The 18,327-nt window shown below is 33.1% G+C and overlaps 2 protein-coding genes across 12 annotated transcripts in view; both read right to left on the bottom strand.

The window, feature by feature from the left end:
• The window catches only part of MYPT-75D (Myosin phosphatase targeting subunit 75D), a 30,074-nt gene extending 27,399 nt beyond the window's left edge, over positions 1-2,675 (bottom strand). For both annotated transcript variants that reach the window (XM_076122407.1, XM_076122408.1), the window contains exons 1-2: positions 2,433-2,675; positions 1,697-1,788 (exon numbers count right to left, since the gene is read on the bottom strand). In XM_076122407.1, coding sequence (XP_075978522.1) covers positions 1,697-1,776 — 80 coding nt within the window. In that variant the 5' untranslated portion in view covers positions 1,777-1,788; positions 2,433-2,675. The remainder of the gene's footprint in view (positions 1-1,696; positions 1,789-2,432) is intronic.
• Positions 2,676-3,292: 617 nt separating this feature from the next.
• The window catches only part of Nhe2 (Na[+]/H[+] hydrogen exchanger 2), a 46,435-nt gene continuing 31,400 nt past the window's right edge, over positions 3,293-18,327 (bottom strand). For 2 of the 10 annotated variants that reach the window (XM_076122693.1, XM_076122694.1), the window contains exons 4-20: positions 17,900-18,163; positions 17,289-17,514; positions 16,904-17,131; positions 16,112-16,329; positions 15,760-15,843; positions 14,808-15,016; positions 14,341-14,466; positions 13,975-14,132; positions 13,602-13,740; positions 12,563-12,703; positions 12,386-12,476; positions 11,840-11,941; positions 10,552-10,752; positions 9,268-9,321; positions 8,815-8,994; positions 7,513-7,855; positions 3,293-7,384 (exon numbers count right to left, since the gene is read on the bottom strand). In XM_076122693.1, the coding sequence (XP_075978808.1) occupies positions 7,192-7,384; positions 7,513-7,855; positions 8,815-8,994; positions 9,268-9,321; positions 10,552-10,752; positions 11,840-11,941; positions 12,386-12,476; positions 12,563-12,703; positions 13,602-13,740; positions 13,975-14,132; positions 14,341-14,466; positions 14,808-15,016; positions 15,760-15,843; positions 16,112-16,329; positions 16,904-17,131; positions 17,289-17,514; positions 17,900-18,163 (2,957 nt within the window). In that variant the 3' untranslated portion in view covers positions 3,293-7,191. The remainder of the gene's footprint in view (positions 7,385-7,512; positions 7,856-8,814; positions 8,995-9,267; positions 9,322-10,551; positions 10,753-11,839; positions 11,942-12,385; positions 12,477-12,562; positions 12,704-13,601; positions 13,741-13,974; positions 14,133-14,340; positions 14,467-14,807; positions 15,017-15,759; positions 15,844-16,111; positions 16,330-16,903; positions 17,132-17,288; positions 17,515-17,899; positions 18,164-18,327) is intronic. The other 8 variants (XM_076122695.1, XM_076122697.1, XM_076122696.1 and 5 more) reach the window with 8 other exon arrangements.

Raw genomic sequence — 18,327 nt, 5'->3', positions numbered from 1 at the left:
CTTACAAAAAAACAACTACGTACAATAATCATTCCTTGGGCATTTCCCATTAGGTACTTCTTAAAATATTTGCAGTTCAAGTCCAAGCAAAGTCACTGTTTTGATAATAGAGTGACTCATATCAGAAAAAAGATTACCCAATAATAATTTAAGGCTTAAAAATAATAATGTTCAGATATGTCATTCATTCATATTTGTTATGTAGATACTATTTCGTGGTGACATGTAGGTATGCTGCTGTTTGAATATTTTTAGATGTTTCTGATCAATCAAACTCTCAATCATGAGATTTCATCAGATGGAAGAGACCAGATTCAAATCAAAAGTCAACAGTAAGTTATCTACTTATGGAATGCAAAAATCGTAGAATTTAAGATTTAATAACAAAACGTTTTCCTGTTAAGTGATGATGCAAGCTCAAAAAAGGCTAGAACATTAAGGCTTTCAGGTAAAAATTACTTTATCAAATACCTCTGTAATGATTTGTAAGTATGGCATGTTTCTATAGATGATCACAAGATTAATACAGCTATTACCATAAAAAGTATTAGTAATAGAGGAAATATCTGAAGGACTAATATGCATGATAATATAAGCTCATTTGGTTCTCACTAACACATGTCAATCATAATACGTATGTTTCTTGTTAAGTTGTTGTTTTCAAGACCGATATGTAGGTATGTGGTTTACAAGCAAAATATTTAAATTGTATTGACAAACACTATTTCTGTCTTGTACCCAAGTAGGTATCATTAAATTAGAACAACCTAGTCATCAATACTGTTGATGAAAATAGAATTAACTACCTATATTATAGGTTTGAGTTATTCAATAAAACATTAATTATTAGCACAAAACACAATCGCAGCATTTCTTTATTATATTTTTTGCTATATCCAAGATTTAAAGGCTATGATTGACGTACAGACAATTATTAATAGTTTCAATGCAATTATCTACATACCTTTTATTGATAGAGCTACAATAGTTATATTCTACAAAGATATTACTGCATCTATGTACGGTAAAGAGCATATTTATATTTCATTGACTCTTTAAAGTTGTTACTTAAAAGCTTTCTTAAAAGTTATTTGATTGTGACCTTAATCCTGAGTCACCATTTGTCCTTATGCATGTTACTTTCACTGCATGGATATTGCATTTATTGGTCAACTAAACTTGAATATCTTATCACAAAATGTAAACAAATGATGCATTATAATACTTTTTTAATACTTTAGTTTTTTAATTTTTAATACTATAAATTTAATATATATTTAAGTATACTCACACAATTACACAAAACATTGTGTATTATAGGTTTAGAAATTTAGTAGCAAATAATGAATTTGTAATTCAAATAAACACATTAATACTATGTAAAAATATGCTCCAATTTCTGTATGAATAAATAATAATAATCATATTGCTCAATAAAACAGTTCAGATTACAAAATTAATTGTTCCACTGCTTAGTTAATACACTCAATCCTATTAACAAATGATAAAAACAAGATAAAAAAATACTAATAGGGATTTTATTAGCCACATTAGAGATAAATATAGTAGCAAAGTATGTTCTACCTCATAAGATATTATTTTAAAACAGTTTTAGGTACCTACAAGATAATCATTGCCCTCAATGTATGCATATAATTGTGTTTTTATAAAGAGTATGTTTAAATGTAAGACTTACCGTCGGGCTAGGTGGAGTCTCTCCTGTGTGGTGAGGTGTTCCACCTGAGCCATCTCCGACACCAGGTCTGCATGCTCCATCTTGTCTGGTAACTGTGAAGGTACCCTTTTTAAACTTCACTTTGAACACAAACAACACTTATCAACAAATCACTTGCAATTCACTTTTAGTCTTAGATTACTTAGGTAAGACAATTTTAAACAAGTTGTTTTACACACTAGTCTATCCTGCCAGTGTTATCACTATCAAAAGATATGCGTGTGGAATGATTACTTCACTAACATCCTACTGTTGTGTTTGTAAATAAATAACTTCAAATGTAAACTTTGCACACTCAATTACTTTTACATCCCGAAAATTATCTCTGTAGGCCCAAACTTAGTAGTTCATTTTAAAAACACTTAAAGAATGGCACTTATTGCTACAATAAATTTATTGATATCTGACTTGCTTGATAAGATAACATAACCCTACACTAGCACTTCATCAAACTATAGATTGGGATGAACCTCAGATACAACTATTCTAATCAGAAAATTCTTACTCAGATTAAATTTGAATTTACCTCTCGGTATAAAAAATAATAGTTCATTTTAAAAACAAACTGACAGTTTAGAAAGGCACTTGGTATCTAAACTACTTCACCTTTGCAGGTCAACATGACATTAAAACAACTTTTGCAGGAGAAACTATACACGAAATATATTTATTCTAAAACATTTTTCACGCCACTTACCGCTGTTCTAGTTTAGTACAAAGCGCAAGTATGTTTCATTCTATTGATGTATTTGCCACACATGATAAACAGATTGAAGTAAAGGGAGTCATCAACACATATACATATCGATTCTTGGAACTAATTGAAACCCATTGTAACATAAAAATGTACAGTTACATTCTATTTTCCGTTATTTTTCATGAAAATTGGAAACAAGGAGAAAAATCACAAGACGGCTAGCAAACGAGCGGATAGTTTTACTTTTTTGATGTGGTGACTTATACACTTTACTTTGAATCAAAGGTTTTTGGCACGCTATAAATGTAAATATTTTCTGATAGATTTATTGAAACAAAAAAATAACTAACTGCTTGTTTACCCTTTATCTATCTCAAATACATACACATTATTTGATAGTAAATTACAAAAGTTACACCTTTTTATTTTGTAAGACGTTCTTGGATGTATAGTTAACTATCAGTCCCTAAACTAACCTCTACGTGATTGGTTGTTAGAAAGCGCGGCAATTTAAATATTTTTATCCAAATATTTTTTTTATCTTTGTTGCTGGTTTTGTTTTATGATCATTATTAATAGAATAGCAACTAATCGTGAGATTTTTGTAATTTTCATATCATTGGTTTACATTTTATGTAACTACAGGAAATTGTGTAACGTGTAGGAAAGTGATGCAAAGAATTTATGATGAAGCGAAAAATAAGTAAAAATACCTGTAAGTATTTATGTTGGTAACTGGTTGAATAACTGAACACTTAATTAATATGTGTAAGTATAATGTAATAAATCGAAATTTAACTAACCGAAATCGAAAGACTCAATTAAAGGTATCAATGTTTATTGAAAGCAAAAAAAACGCATTTAAACTCGCAAATGTGTAATTTTTATTTCATTTTATATTATCTATTGTACTACTATAATACAATTTTAACAATAATTTTAGTACAAAAAGAAAACCACATTATCTTCAATCAATGAGCGGTGTAGATATTCTACGCTAGGCACTATTATTTTTATCAATTGACACACCATATTTTCAAATATTATACAAAGCTTGCTACAGTATATTAGTACTGTTAATGATTTTTAAGTAGTAATTAGTACTTAGTGCATGATACTATCTTGAGAAACCAGAGAAAGGCAAATCTTTTAACCACTATAATATTGTAATATAGGTATATGGTAAAAGAACCTAGGTACCTAGGGTATTTCAAGTAATATAAGCTGTAATAATGTCAATAAATGGGCCTTGTGTCCTATTAACAAGCTGATGACACAGAAATTCAGTATTAGATGAGTAGGCAGATAATACGTGGGACATAATTAAATTTCCATAGATACTGATAAGTTTCAATGCCCTATATTGTGTGTTTTACTCGATTTTTCTTACAATGCGTCGGCCAATGTCAACATTTCCATGCATACTAACAGAATGAAACTTTAACATGGACAAAACCACTGTAAGAAACATCAAATCTTGCTTGTAAACTAAATATTTTGTTTGGCACAGTTCTAGAATTAAATACCTAGTGTGATCTGTAATTATTTTAAAATGCTATCAATACTTAAACAATGCGTACGAAGTATTACATAGTTTCCATGATAATGACATTTCCTCAGGTTTCTCTAGATACTACAAAACGCACTTTTTTAACATTCTGGTAATATTTTACATATAAAAATAAGTAGATTGGTGTATCTACGTATTAAGAGAGCTATTAGTTAATTAGTGTTCATAACAAAAGTATCGTTACAGCAAGTCTAAATAATAACTGGACAAGTAGGACAATTTCATTTTATCCCCAAGTTAACCGCCACTTAATTGGGTATTAACTATTATTCTGGTACTTAAGGTAATTTATCGAGAGGTGGTTTAAAAAAACTACCTGTTCGATAAAAAAAGCATTAAAGCAAGCATTTTCTCTGATTTATTAAGATTATGAAAAAAAATAAGTCATCGGAAATATACTTTTACAACAATTACTACGATACTATGAACATATTAGATATATTGAAATATGGCGGACACATAACTCTAAAATAACGAATAGCTCTCAGAATAATAATAGGTACCTACACCCGCTGTACAACTTGTTTTTAAACGTATACGACAGTCAGAATGACTAATCAAATACTAGTCAAGTTTAATTCTTATAATAGAATTGGATAAGTATTCGTAGTTTGGTCAAAATTGCACAGACGTTATGTATACAAATACTTATGTATGCAATAGAAGTACATAAATAGTTGTTCTCATTTATTATAATAATATTGAAGATAATCGTACTACATATCAAAATAACAGTTAATTCAACTAATTCGGTGATGCTCAGCTAGTTTAACTACTATTCACGTCATTAATCACAATGTTAATAAAAACAATTAGTTAAAAAATATATTGTAGGTAGATTTTTTTATATACTTTTAAGACTTATGAATATTACTTCAGCTTTTAATAACTATTTAGTACTGTGGAAAACTGTGTTTGTAATAATTACAATGATTGCTTAGGCATCAGTAGAATCATCTAAGCCCGTTAATTTCATTAGTCTTCAGACAACGACATTTAACAAAAGCTAGCTTACATCCTCATTGGACATTTAGCCTATTATTTCTAATCTTTTACAAGGCTTTTATTGGTAGACCAACAGATCAATAGACAAAGGGTATTTTACTAGAAATATTTCTACAAAGAGATCTGAGAACATGTACGATAGTTCATTCGGATAAAAGAATCGTGACGTTAAAATAGTAGGGCTCGTAATTTTTATGTTAAATCAGGAAATATGTAGTATAACTAGTTTAGGTACTGATAAATTTACCCGAATGAACTATAATCGTCAGTAATTTAATTGATACTACCAATAAAATATGCTTATATCGATCCTTTAGTTCCCATGGTGAGGCCGCCCATGTTTAAAGCTTTAGGCAATGATAAAAAGCCTATTTCGGCTTAAGCGATGGTTTCCTCTACATAATTTTGAATCGATTTCAAGAGAAACACTTTACAATTAGATGCTACACGGTAGGTGTACCTATTTCCTTTCTTTTTTACTTAAACAAATATTTAACACAACTCACTTATGTATTTACACGCCACTTTTATAATTCCCTATTATACTACACTATTATTGTACTAAATCATCCACGCTTTAGTCTAATTTTAAACAGATTTATTTAATCGTATCAATCTAATAACAATTCAACATTTTGCGCTGATGTTACATTATAATTAACGCGTTTTTACAATAGTTACAAAGTAAAACAAATAAATGCTCTCAAATTGCCAATGACATATTTATTTACAACTATTAAGTTATTTATGCCAATGATGAGGATTTAAAAAAGAGTACTAAAACAACAATTTATTATTGTCCTAGCTTCATTAAAATTCATGCTTGTGTTCGTGTCTACCTTGGTTCTTCAGTTAGACGTAAACCCCTTTTAGTAATTTGTCAAATAAATATTATTATGTAAACTTAACTTTTACAAAATTACTTGAAATAAGGAGTAACATACGTAAGCATACGGTTGTACTATTAAAGTCACTAAATAAATATTTTATTAAGTACAGAACAAAAAGTTACCAACAGAGAATGTCAAGGATCAAGACTAACTAGATGTATAAAAAAGGAAGATCTGTTAAATGTATTACACAGCTTAATTAAACATTATATTTCTAACATATCTGCTTTGAAACCCATCAATTATAAAATAGCCTCCAAAACGCGTCTGTTAAACGGCAAACATAAAATATTACCTACGAGTATATCTACAAATCACATCAAATTTTATTCATTTAATGTTTCCGATAATCTAGTGGTATTGTCATTGGCAACAAGCGCCGTCCTTGAAATCATCAATATCTATTATTAATTATGTATACATACATAATATTAATTTATAAATACAAACGGTTAACTTACACACAAAATCACTGGATGTTATATTGGTTTACAAAGAGCATACAAAAATACACATCACACAATTATATAAACTGGTTTAGATAAGTGTACTTAAAGCAATATTATTTATTATTTTATAAACAGCTAATTCCCCATTTCTACTCATTATTTCGGGTAGCTTTAAAGTTATCTTATTTCTCACAATTTAATATAACGTAAAGGCAAGAATGATATAGGTAGATAATTTTTATGTTAGGTATCCGATTCATATATGATGCGCTCATCGCAATGTTAACATGTTATTCATGTATTTACAACTTATTAAATACATAATGTATAGCTATATCAAAATAACTCAAAGCCTCCGAATATCTGGCAAGCAAACAACTATCAAATACCGCACGATTTATAGGTAGAGTCGCTTTATGTGTGCGTATCGTGATTATTGATTGACAATATCAACGCATCTTATAATGTAAGTAACTACTCCGAATATAATTAAACAGTAACAGTCGTCAAAACTTGAATACCATCACTCTAAATCAATACGAAGCCTTTAAACTGTCTTATTGTATAAGACGACCTACGACTTTCATTATTTGTACATATCCATTATCCATACAATTTCGTTAATTGTGATAAATCTCCAGCCTTATGTTAAAAACGGCGGTGTATCAGTTAACTTTAATTCAATGTTCATTTACATGTTATTACTATACACCACAGATTCACAGCACTTTTTATAAAGTACATTATTTTAAGACGTTCACAGTATCTTTATCAACGATGGCACATTACTCTAGTGTCCTGTATTTTAACAGTGGTAACCTGTCTGGGTCACCACGGCGGGGCACTCAGGTGTTCTCGTCTGAGGAGTCGTCAGACGACGAGCTGGTGTTAAGGGTGGAAGCCATTGTCAGTTGTCGGATAAAAGGTTCCCTCGGGAGGCTCTGCTGACCTAGAGGTAGACGTCTCACGCCCATGCACGCGCTTTCTGGCAGCGACTTGCTACATTTTTCTTCTGTTATAGCGTCACGGGATAAAGATCTGGAACATACATAAATATAAATTAATATTGTATAAGACAAACCAATCGTTGCTACAATTTTTGAAACAGTATGCAGGTTTATTTTGGTTTGAAGGCAATGTAGTCTAAATAAGATTTAAAATCTTACCCCGTTAGTTCTAACATGGATCCTCTTCGGCATTGTCCCCTGTGCGGTCCTTGCATGATGCTGGCAGGCCGGCTGGACGCACCGAGAGGATCAGAATGTGCTACGTCTTCCATCAGCAGTACCGACGGACCCCCGAGGCTTGTACTTCGTTTAGACAGTAGGCTCGGTCCCTGTCTCACCGCTGTATCCTTTGAGGTGCCCTCTCCCTTGCTCCAACTATCGCGATGTCCTTCCGAGTCTGACACCACCACTCCGCTCTCACCACCACCTTGTGTAGAACTAGAGCTCTCTCTTCGGAAGAGACCTATGATAGATTTCGGGTGTTTTGGCTTTTCTATGCCACCTAGTGTCAGGAAGGTTATGATAATGGACGTGTTTTTTTTACAGTGGAATGGATGGGGAGAAAAGAGAAAAAAGTGTGTCAGAAAAAGTTGGTAAAAGTTTAGTATATCTAAGGTAAATAGAGTGCAATAATAAATATACATATATTAATCTTATAGATAGGTAGGTTCTAAATAAATCCTGAACATAGGAAGTCTATACCAGCACTATCTTGCTTGCTTGCTTGTTTTAAATTGATTAAAGCTTTACCTAGGTATGGATTTCATGGAAAGGTTTAAAAAACTGTGCACTTAAAAGTTTTTTCTAAATTAATCTATTACCGCAAAATTATTGAATTGATATAAAGCTAACATGCACGGTGTCACGCAGTACTAATGTCGAATGAAAGACGCTACTTGATTAAGGAATATCATTAAATTGATGTGCCCTTAAGCAATGCATGAAAAAGGCACTCTACGAATGCTATGGGGATGTAGGTACATACCTACGCTACGTGGCAAATGACACCAAAATATTTTTACACATCCGTGGTATTTGAAAATGTTAGACTTATCTGCTCACTTCCAATCGAATACTATTTGATGCCTGCTTAAAAATGTATGCGTGGCACTAAATAATTTTGCATTATTTATTACACCTACTTACCTAATACCATTTTAGTGTGATATTATCTACAGTGCGAGTTGTATATATTTTCAGATTGTGTTAAGTAACTGGGACTGATATTCGTAGCTGTTGCTCTGTAGCACTGGCTACGAGCTTACACGAGATAGTGTTACAGTGCTACATAATTAAAAGTAAATATAAAATTGACTCATAATACTAATAAGCTCTTAACAAAGTACATATATGAATTAATTATTCTCTGTTAATTATAAATATTTGTTTATCTGTAAACGATATTAATAATCCGAACTCTTATAATAACTTGTTAACATATTGATCGTCAAATAATCTTACCTAAGAAGGTGGCAGAGGGTGAGCTGTACGCGAGGTACTCCTTGTTGGAAGCCCAGGAGGGGAACTCGGATTGTTTGAGGGCTCCGGACCCCTCGGCCTCCTCTCGTTTCCATGGCAGCATAGTTTCAGTAGCCGTAGGGGTGGCGACGCGGGCGTGCTCTGCTACAATCATGTATGTGTCTGCGAGTGTAGAGTTTTATGATTTATCGTGTTACTACTTTATGAATCGTATAGCCATATTGACATTGGTTAAAGTAGTTACGCCACATAGATGTACGGCATATTCGTCGAAGAGATTTCTAAGACAACTTGGTCTTAGAATTCTATTTACAGAATTTGTAGCTGTTCGACTGTAGAGTCAAATATAGTTTAATTTAACTCGTTTAAGATTGACACGTAAGTATAAAGTTTGAAGCATAAATGAGTCAACTAATGCATTAAGTACTTTCTTACCATTGTCATCGGACAGTCTTCTCTCATCTTCTTCGAGAATGTCCTCGTTCGGAACTAAAAATATTAAAACATTCTATAAGAAATCCATCCTTTTTAGTAATACACCTACATTTATTATCTACCTACTAAAACCATACAAACCTAGATTGCACATAATTTTGTATTACTTATTGTTTTAAGATGATATTTTATTTCACATATGATTTATTTAAGACTACTATAATACCTACATACCTAATTACTCGTACAACTAAGCAAACTAACTAAGTAACATTATGATCAAATTGCTGTCTAATACGATTGTGAAGAGTTATTAAATTTGCATTCTATATCTTACGTATCACAAAGACGGCTACTTACATACTAATAAGTTCATTAAAATCATGCAATACTTACTTGTCTTTAGTAAATAAACCCATTAATAATACTTTGGTAACCAATCTAATATTATTATTAACATTTCTTCACTTATTTTTAGGCTCGAATATTTCATAAATAATTAAAGTAATTAGATTGGCTACATCGTACTTTTAATTAACTCAACAAAATATCCAAAGATTCTTTTAATGGAGAGTGAAAAATAGTATGTGTTTATAACATGCAGTTGTAACATTGAATCGGATGATCAATATCTTTGCAAAGCGTCCAATGAAGTAATTAAGCACCAATATTCACCATATTTTCATGTAGAATATAATAAAATATAGTAAATATATAAATAATATATGGAAGCATAATACAGCCATACCCCGAATTACGAAATCAACATAAAACCCCAAGCGCGAACTGCGCGATATCGAGTAATACACAAAGATTAAGTTCCTAAGAAAAGGCGAGTAGTACGATAACACAATGAAAAGCGAGGGTAGTAGCATGACAAAAGGCAAAGCTATAGAAAAAGTGACTACTAACTTCGAAACTGCTAAAGATGTGGCATCGTAAATCGGGGTATCACTATACAAAAACGTGTTAAGAAAATTCTATGTTTAATTTAGAATCACGTTACTCAAAATCAGATTAGGTATTTGTTAGAACACTTGTACGGATTCAATTAACATGTCATTGTGGATACATAATACCCTACTAGGTCAACAATAATTAAAATATCTGTAGTGTTTACAGAAATTTAATTGCCCTACCACGAAAAATTGTACATAATCATGATTTACAGTAATCGTAGCACAGAAACAATGAAGCGTAATCTAAAGTAAAATGTTGATCATCAGACGCAAGTATGCACGCTAGTGACAATTAAAACAGTTCGATTTTCGAGTAAACACATACCAAAGTTATACGTGGATCTGTCCCTTCTCCACGGTAAGGATTTCTCAACAGCTGTCGGAAGTATTTCTTCGGGTGTTTTAGCATACTGCTTAACAATCCTCGCTTTCAAGGGATTGAATCCGGGCAGGTTAGCCAGTTGGTTTAAAAGTGAACTACTATTTTCTTTATGCGAGGACGTCGGACTGACTTCTTTGTATCCAGCTGATAATTTTATCATCCCCAGTTGTCGAGAGTATCAGTTAGTTTGCGGTGCCACATGAAGATTGCCAGAAGGGAAGAAAACAACGATCAAACAAACAATATTAAACAAGCAAAGATGAAAAGTATATTAGCCATTAGAAGATAAGTATACCTACACAACTAAAGGAATGTTACTTGTGGTTAAGGATAGAAATAGGAAATAAACTTCGGGAATAGTATGAACAAAATCTTTAGCAAACCTTTTAGTTGTGGAAACTATGTTGTCAGTTCTCGTAGAATTCATGCGTAGCTATTCTACGCTCAAGTTCTACGAGGTGTGATAGTTCGACCACGCGATACGATGTATTTTTTACTCATAATGATGATAATTGCTAAAAGGTTTTAGGTTAGTAGGTACCTAGTGAATATGTTAATAAAACGTAGGGCCGTAAATTGTTTAATAGGCAACTGAATCAAACTTGAAATCATTAAAAAATCTTGGGGAAAGGTAATACTTATAAAATACAAATACATACAGAGTTAATTTGGAACATGCCACCACAAATACGTTTTAGCACATTCTCACAGTACGTAGCCATGTCAGAAATTAAGGAACGCTTTCGGGACCAGCAAATAATATTGTATACCAATTTAGTAAACGCCGGTTAAGTTATAAGTACTCCATTTCGTTAATGTAGTAAAAGTCCAAGTGCGGAAAATAAAAAAAAATAACAACGTTAGTCAACAACATCTAAAGGACTTGTTTGGATTTGAATATGTAGATGTATGTACGTATTTTTTATGTTACTTTGTGTAATTTTGTACCGGATTCCTAAGATAGATTTACACGATAAATCTGTTCGTTGAGATGTATACGAAAATGCCCTCATTATGTTTATATTATGTGTGTTAATAATTATTACACAATTAATTAAAGGACTGTTTAGCCAACTAAATAGCTACATTTACAATATATCTGTTCTTGCTCTACATACGTAGTGCTTTAGATCCAGTATAGATACGACATTTTTTTGCAATCTCTTACTGTTGTAGCATTCAAATCCAAACTGTGACGTGTCACACAGGGTGTGTCATGCAGAATACCTACGCGGGGATTTGGCAGTAAATGTAATACCGCCGTCTTCGCCATCGCGGCGAGGTTCCATCTCGCGCTCGTCTCCTTCTTCTTGCAGAACCTCGTCAATGTAGTCTGCAAACACGTACCGTACAACTGGCATACTTAAAACACAACATTTTATGTCATGCTTCAACTAAAGAGCTAAAAAAGACTTTGCTGTATTTTTAACTGTAACTATTTAGTTTTGTTTTTTTAACTATATTTTATGAGCTGCTACTTATTTGTTATCGCTATAAAATACTTGTGGGAATACCAATGCACGAATATCACATACAATAAGGAACATAAAACATGTGCTACGATGCGCATTTATTTAATTTAGTGTCATATTAATTACACATTTATGTGAGTTTTCTAGTGTAGAACAAAGCTTTTGTGCTTGCAAAGAAACTGAATAATGGTATTTGATACATATGTACGTATGTTTTTGAAAAGAAAAATAAATCAAAATAAATACTTGAACCCACACGTGCATGCGATCGACACTCGTGATAATAATTAAAAGAAAATAAGTACCTAATCTTAAATACTTTATTTTACCGTGCGTGAACTGTTTGGCCGAACCGTTTTGCTGGAATTCAGGGAAAGTGACATGGTTTTTGCCATCCTGAAAAAAGTAACGATCTATTATAGAACCTGAAAGAGCGTAGCTATCGAAAATTCGTGCCGGAACATAATTTTATAAAGGCTTACCTGCTTTCCGCGTTTGCTACGTTTATGGTGATGTTTCCTGTCGCCAACACGTCGCCGTATATTCATGTGAGTCTTGTAATTGACTTGTGTGCCGAGATCGCGGTCATTCACCGCGTGCCGGCTGTAGCTAAGGCGACGATGCTGGGTTTCAGAAAATATTGTATTATCATCTTGCCCTGATTTCGTATTATATGGAGGAGCTTCAATATTACGTAAGTGCTTTTCTCATCTCAGTTAAGTACCAGACGCGGGTAACAATTTATACTTGTAGTATATACCTAGTACCTATCTACTCCTAATACTACTTACAACAACGAAACGTAGAAGTTCTTCTCTGCTAATTAAACACTAATCAATATAATAAATAATCACTTAAATAAATGGTTTTCTCACTACGGTAACATATGATTTTCAGGACACACCATTTTCAGAGCAACATTTACCATACCAAGAACTCAATGAAAGGGTGGCAAACAAGTCATACGGAACTGACCTAACTGTAATAAGACGTAAATATTATATGGAACAGCAGAAATATAGGACTGTAAATAGAGGTGTATCATAATTGGATACATTATCCTTAAGTCAAATAGGACAAGGTGTGAAGACATCGTGTTAAAGTGGCAATGAACTGGTAACAGTAGTAAGGCTTCAAATATACTACGTATAACATTGTAATGCCTGCTTAAGAGCCTACTTTGTAGGTATTCATTTAGTTTGAATGAATCGTTGCAGCCTATTTACGTACTTCTGCTCTACACCTACGTACTGTCTTACGGAAATCATGAATTAAAATTAAAATTATAAACTTGATTTAAATAGCGATAAATTAAAATAACGTTATATCAATTTGTAAGATTTAGTACAAATTCACATGTAATCATCATGTAAAGATCAAAATAAGTAAAGTAAAAATATTCTGTCGCTCTGAAATGAAAGGCCATGAACATGAAAAGGATGTCACGACTCATGATTGGTTTAAAATCTCATTTCTATCAGTACCTATGCAATCTCGATAGATTAACGTTGATTTACTTACCCGTCTGAACGGTTTGCAGAGTTCTTCGGCTAGCAGGTGATGAATCTTGGCATCGGTGAGATCTTTCTTAGACGGATTATATTCTAGTTCTTGCATGTCTATATTCCATGTTGAAGAATCAAGTTGACTGAAGCTAGGACTGGAACCGAAACCATAAGATTAGGTACTTACATAAAAGTAAAAAAATATGTAAAAAAACAATGTAACAAAAATCGGATCCTACAGACAAACGGCGTAAGCGGCCTAGTAGGTCGTGTTCACGTTATTTTTAAATTATTTCGTTAAATTTTTATACATGTTATGTAATAAAAATTACACTAGATAGGCAAATAGAAAATATCATGTCCAATTTAGTTTTAGACAAAATTCTTACCTCCCATTGAAATTGGCATTAGTATAGTTTTTAAATATTGCCGACATAGACTCGGCTCCAGAAATATTTCCTATAGTAGACGCATTTCTTTGCATATATTCTATGGCATCCTTCATAGCCAGCTTCGAATATGTTTCCAAGATCTTTGGCTCGGCGCCCTGAAATATTATAGCAGTGTCAGCACTAACGAAAAATATATTCTACCCAACAATTTGTGTAACATCGTAACAAGAATTTGAACATATTTTTGTGAATATTCCAGGAAATGTGATTAACGCAACAAGTTGTCATTGTAATTTGATTCAACAATTTCCGAAACCATTTCCTTCACTACAAAGAAGTATTTCAGCAATCGAACATATTTACCTGATAATTTCTGAGTAAAAAAGGCCTAATGAATCGGTTGTCAAATCTCTTGAATTTGTCCCGCATGTGGTGGTTTCCATGTTTACCTAATATGTCCTCAATTCCCGCCATTAAGTGATCCATAAACTAAAAAAGGAAATTATTATATTATTATATTATTTCAGTATACATTTACATGCTGTATTTACATGCATATTACATAAAGCCTACTTATTAAGTCATGTTCTTATTATACTTCCAAATTTTCTTACGATCTGGTTTATGAATTAGTAATAAGTACACTCTACAAGACAGTGGCGAATCCAGCTCCTATATTATAAGAGTTCGTTGTACTTTTATGGGGACAATCGTGTGCTTCAAATGAGAAGAATATTCGTAATATTCTTTTCTCTATCCCGGAGGTCTTTGAACTCTAACCTCTTCTTTAAAAGATCGCTATTTTCTTTAAACAAAAAGTGTCTTTTTACCCTCTCATGAATCCTCTCATTCATCGTAGGTTTCCTCTTCTCAGCTGTTTTAACATTAAGTATCTTGACTAGAGGCTTTATCGTAATGCCTTGTATGAACACTGTGAAGTATATCACCGCGATAGTAGTGGTCACAAACATTGGTTGAAGCTCTACCACCTCTGGGTCTATCAGGAGTACTAGTGCGAAAGCTACGGCACCTCGCAGACCTGAAAGAATAAAGTAGTTAAACACAATTTCGAAATAAAAGCAACCAAATATACGTTTACGAGTACAAACTTTAACAAAATAGCAGCTCAGCTAAAACAACAAACACATTAACTTACTTAATTTAAACACAATGAAACTATCTCTAAAATGCTCTAGGGATGCCCCAGGGTTATTAAAATTTGCAAAATACGAAAGCTTGTTTAATTATTATTCTAGATTCTGCTTCGGTATGGTAAACTCAATGATTAAACCTATTAAATTTCTTTTAACAAAGATTAGCGAACGATTTTGCATAAAAAAGATTGTTCTAATTTCATACAATAGCCATTTTATATTTGCTTATCCCTTGCGTTTGAGCTGATTCCGCTGTGTTTTTAAAATAAAACAAAGCTGTATCTAAGTACGCGAATCTCTACATTGTTTTTCTTACCGTCTATATACAATATACATATGTACTTACATATAAAATTATAGTTTTAAAATTGCGAGTTCATTGTGTTTGAGGGATAAAACGACTAGACGTAGCAGACATTATACATAAAAATCAGACGTACGCTTCGCATTTGCCAGTCGACCATTGTAGTCTAGCCGGTTAACGACTTCACTAGTAGTATTCAGTTGCAAATTAAAATCTGTTCTCCAAACTCTAAACCAAAGTACTTATATCCATTCTTCGAACATAAATCACGAACTTAAGCTAACTGGTAAAGTTCTACGAGAAGTAATTTAACATGCATCTTACCTCCATACGACATAACGAACTTTTCCACCCGGTTCAGTTTATGTAAACGGAACTTGTTGGCGATTGTGCTAAATATGTACACTCCTAGAACAAACATAGATCTAATATTAGAAGGCTCTATCATCATTTTCTTAATCTGATTAAGTGTGTTCTGTTTTTGTTTGGATCTGACGCAGTGTATCGTGTCATTTATTAACTTAACATCTATGTTATTTCGGCTTTCGTAGAGCGTCCTGCGATCATTTGACTTGCCCAGAGAATAATTCCAATGATAATGTTGACCATCTTAGTTTAAAGCAAACACAAAAAATGTAACTAAGTACTTGTTAATAAACAAAATAACTTTACTCACCTATTATCCGGAAAACTGAGCAAAAAACAATAGTCAACAACACAAACCAAGTATTCCAATCATGGTTGTTGTTGACAGTGGCAACACCTAGGAACATGAATATAATCGTTTCGGAAGACGATGACAACATCTTCATAGTGTACTTTATCGTGGTGTGAGATTTGTGCGATATATTCCCTTCCACATAGTTCTTCATAGTTATACCGCAGAACGTAATTCTGGAAACAAACTGGTACATTTAATACTGCCATTTACATAAAATGTTAAAGTTTGAATATCCTACTAACGATGTGACGAAACCTCGCAGTGGGATAAAAGTTAAATTGTAGGTACTCCAAAATATGACATAGCAATTTTAAACAAAAGTTTGTTTCGTTTAATCGCGGTGCCGCATAGAAATATCATGTGAGTGACAGACCGCTTCAAGTTAATAATATAAATTTTTTCGAGTAAAATATTTGCTTTTCTCCGCGGAAATTAAACAAAGGTTAAATACGGCCCTCGTGAAATTAAAAAACATCCGGTGGATTCCATTTTTGTGTGTTATGAGCACACATTTATATTAATGGTACATTTTATATAGACTGCTATTAAATAGCGTTCATTAAATGAATTGAAATTGTGGATATTGTAAAATTACATAGCGCCATTAGGTTTTTAAATAATAGGTAAGTATATGAAATCAGAATCCATTTTTATGTAATTAATATTGTTCTATCTACATAGTGTACGTTAAACATCTGTTAGCTTTTAACATAAATGATCACATAACATTATAGAGTCACAACTTACGCAAGAATTCCGCTCATGTGGAACATTTCAGCATTGAGATACGCTAGATACGCCATGACGAATATGAAGATTGGTTCGATGACCCTGACTTCATGAGTGAACCGGGTGACGAGGCCGGTGGCGAAGCCCCACACTACCCCGATACATGTTCCTCCAACGGCTACGACTAGGAATGATGCCAGACCTGCCAATATGTCCGTGTACACCAGACGAGATGGACCCATTTCCCTGATAAAAATATGAATATTAGGTACATTATAGAGTCTATCACTATCAAAACATAAAATTAGACAGTTTTGTAAAGAGACTCAAACTTATTGCCATATATTGGTTGGCATGTTGGATAATAATAAGACTGACCTACATATATCGTTAGAATACTCACGTGTAAGCTTCAAACATGTGATATAACACAACGGTCACAGCATCATTTAGCAGTGACTCGCCAAAAACAACAATATAAAGCACTTCATCGACATGAATCTCTTCGAAAACAGCAAGCACAGCCACTGGGTCCACGGCAGATATAAGTGCAGCGAACAGAAGCATGTCCAGCAGCGGAGTAGTACAGCCAAACATCCCAGTCTGACCACATGCCCAAAGGGACGCCCCTGTATGAAACAGAAATAGGAAATAAAGAACCTTGCATAATTATCTTGGCTTTGGTTTCATAGTTTTGAGTGACTCTACAGCGAATGTTCAAAAGGTTATAGTTTGACTAGCTGACCCGCGCAACTTCGCTTGCGTCACATAAGAGAATGGCTCAAAATGTTCCCTGTTTTTGTTACATTTTTTACTGGTACTCTGCTCCTATTAGTCGTAGCGTGATGATATATAGCCTATAACCTTCCTCGATAAATGGGCTATCTAACAGTGAAAGAATTTTTGAGTACCACTAGTTCCTGAGATTAGCGCGTTCAAACAAACAAACAAACAAACTCTTCAGCTTTATAAAATTAGTATAGATAATGAGTAATATTTACAAAATGAACTTACCAATAGTCAGGGTGTTGAACACAGTCCCAACTACCGCAAATAACAGTATTGTTCCAAGATGATCAAAGAACAATCTGTTAGGCATAAAGTAGCCCGCGTCCAGGATGATCGGAGGCAGCATGTATAAAAAGAACGTATCTGGCGTCAAAGGTTGAACATGTACACTGTGTGTGCTCAACAGCAATGCTCCGATGAGAACTCCGACAAAAATGAGGAGACAGGACTCAGGAAACATCCTCGACAGTTTTGGGGCCATATGGAAACCTGCAACAAAACACAGATGTTATTTTTTTATTTCTTACTAATATGTTATGTGTTAAAGTAAGAAGACGAAGTCTAGTCTTTGCCCTTAAAACCGCCCGAAGAAATTCAGAATTGTTCCTCAAATGACTTCTTTGGAAAATGAAGTACCATACGCCAGAAACTTG

This window comes from Anticarsia gemmatalis, chromosome 14, assembly GCF_050436995.1.
Source record: "Anticarsia gemmatalis isolate Benzon Research Colony breed Stoneville strain chromosome 14, ilAntGemm2 primary, whole genome shotgun sequence".
NCBI classification, from domain to species: Eukaryota; Metazoa; Arthropoda; class Insecta; order Lepidoptera; family Erebidae; genus Anticarsia; species Anticarsia gemmatalis.
Note: the sequence above shows the minus strand (reverse complement) of the source record. Positions and strands in the feature narration are given on the sequence as shown.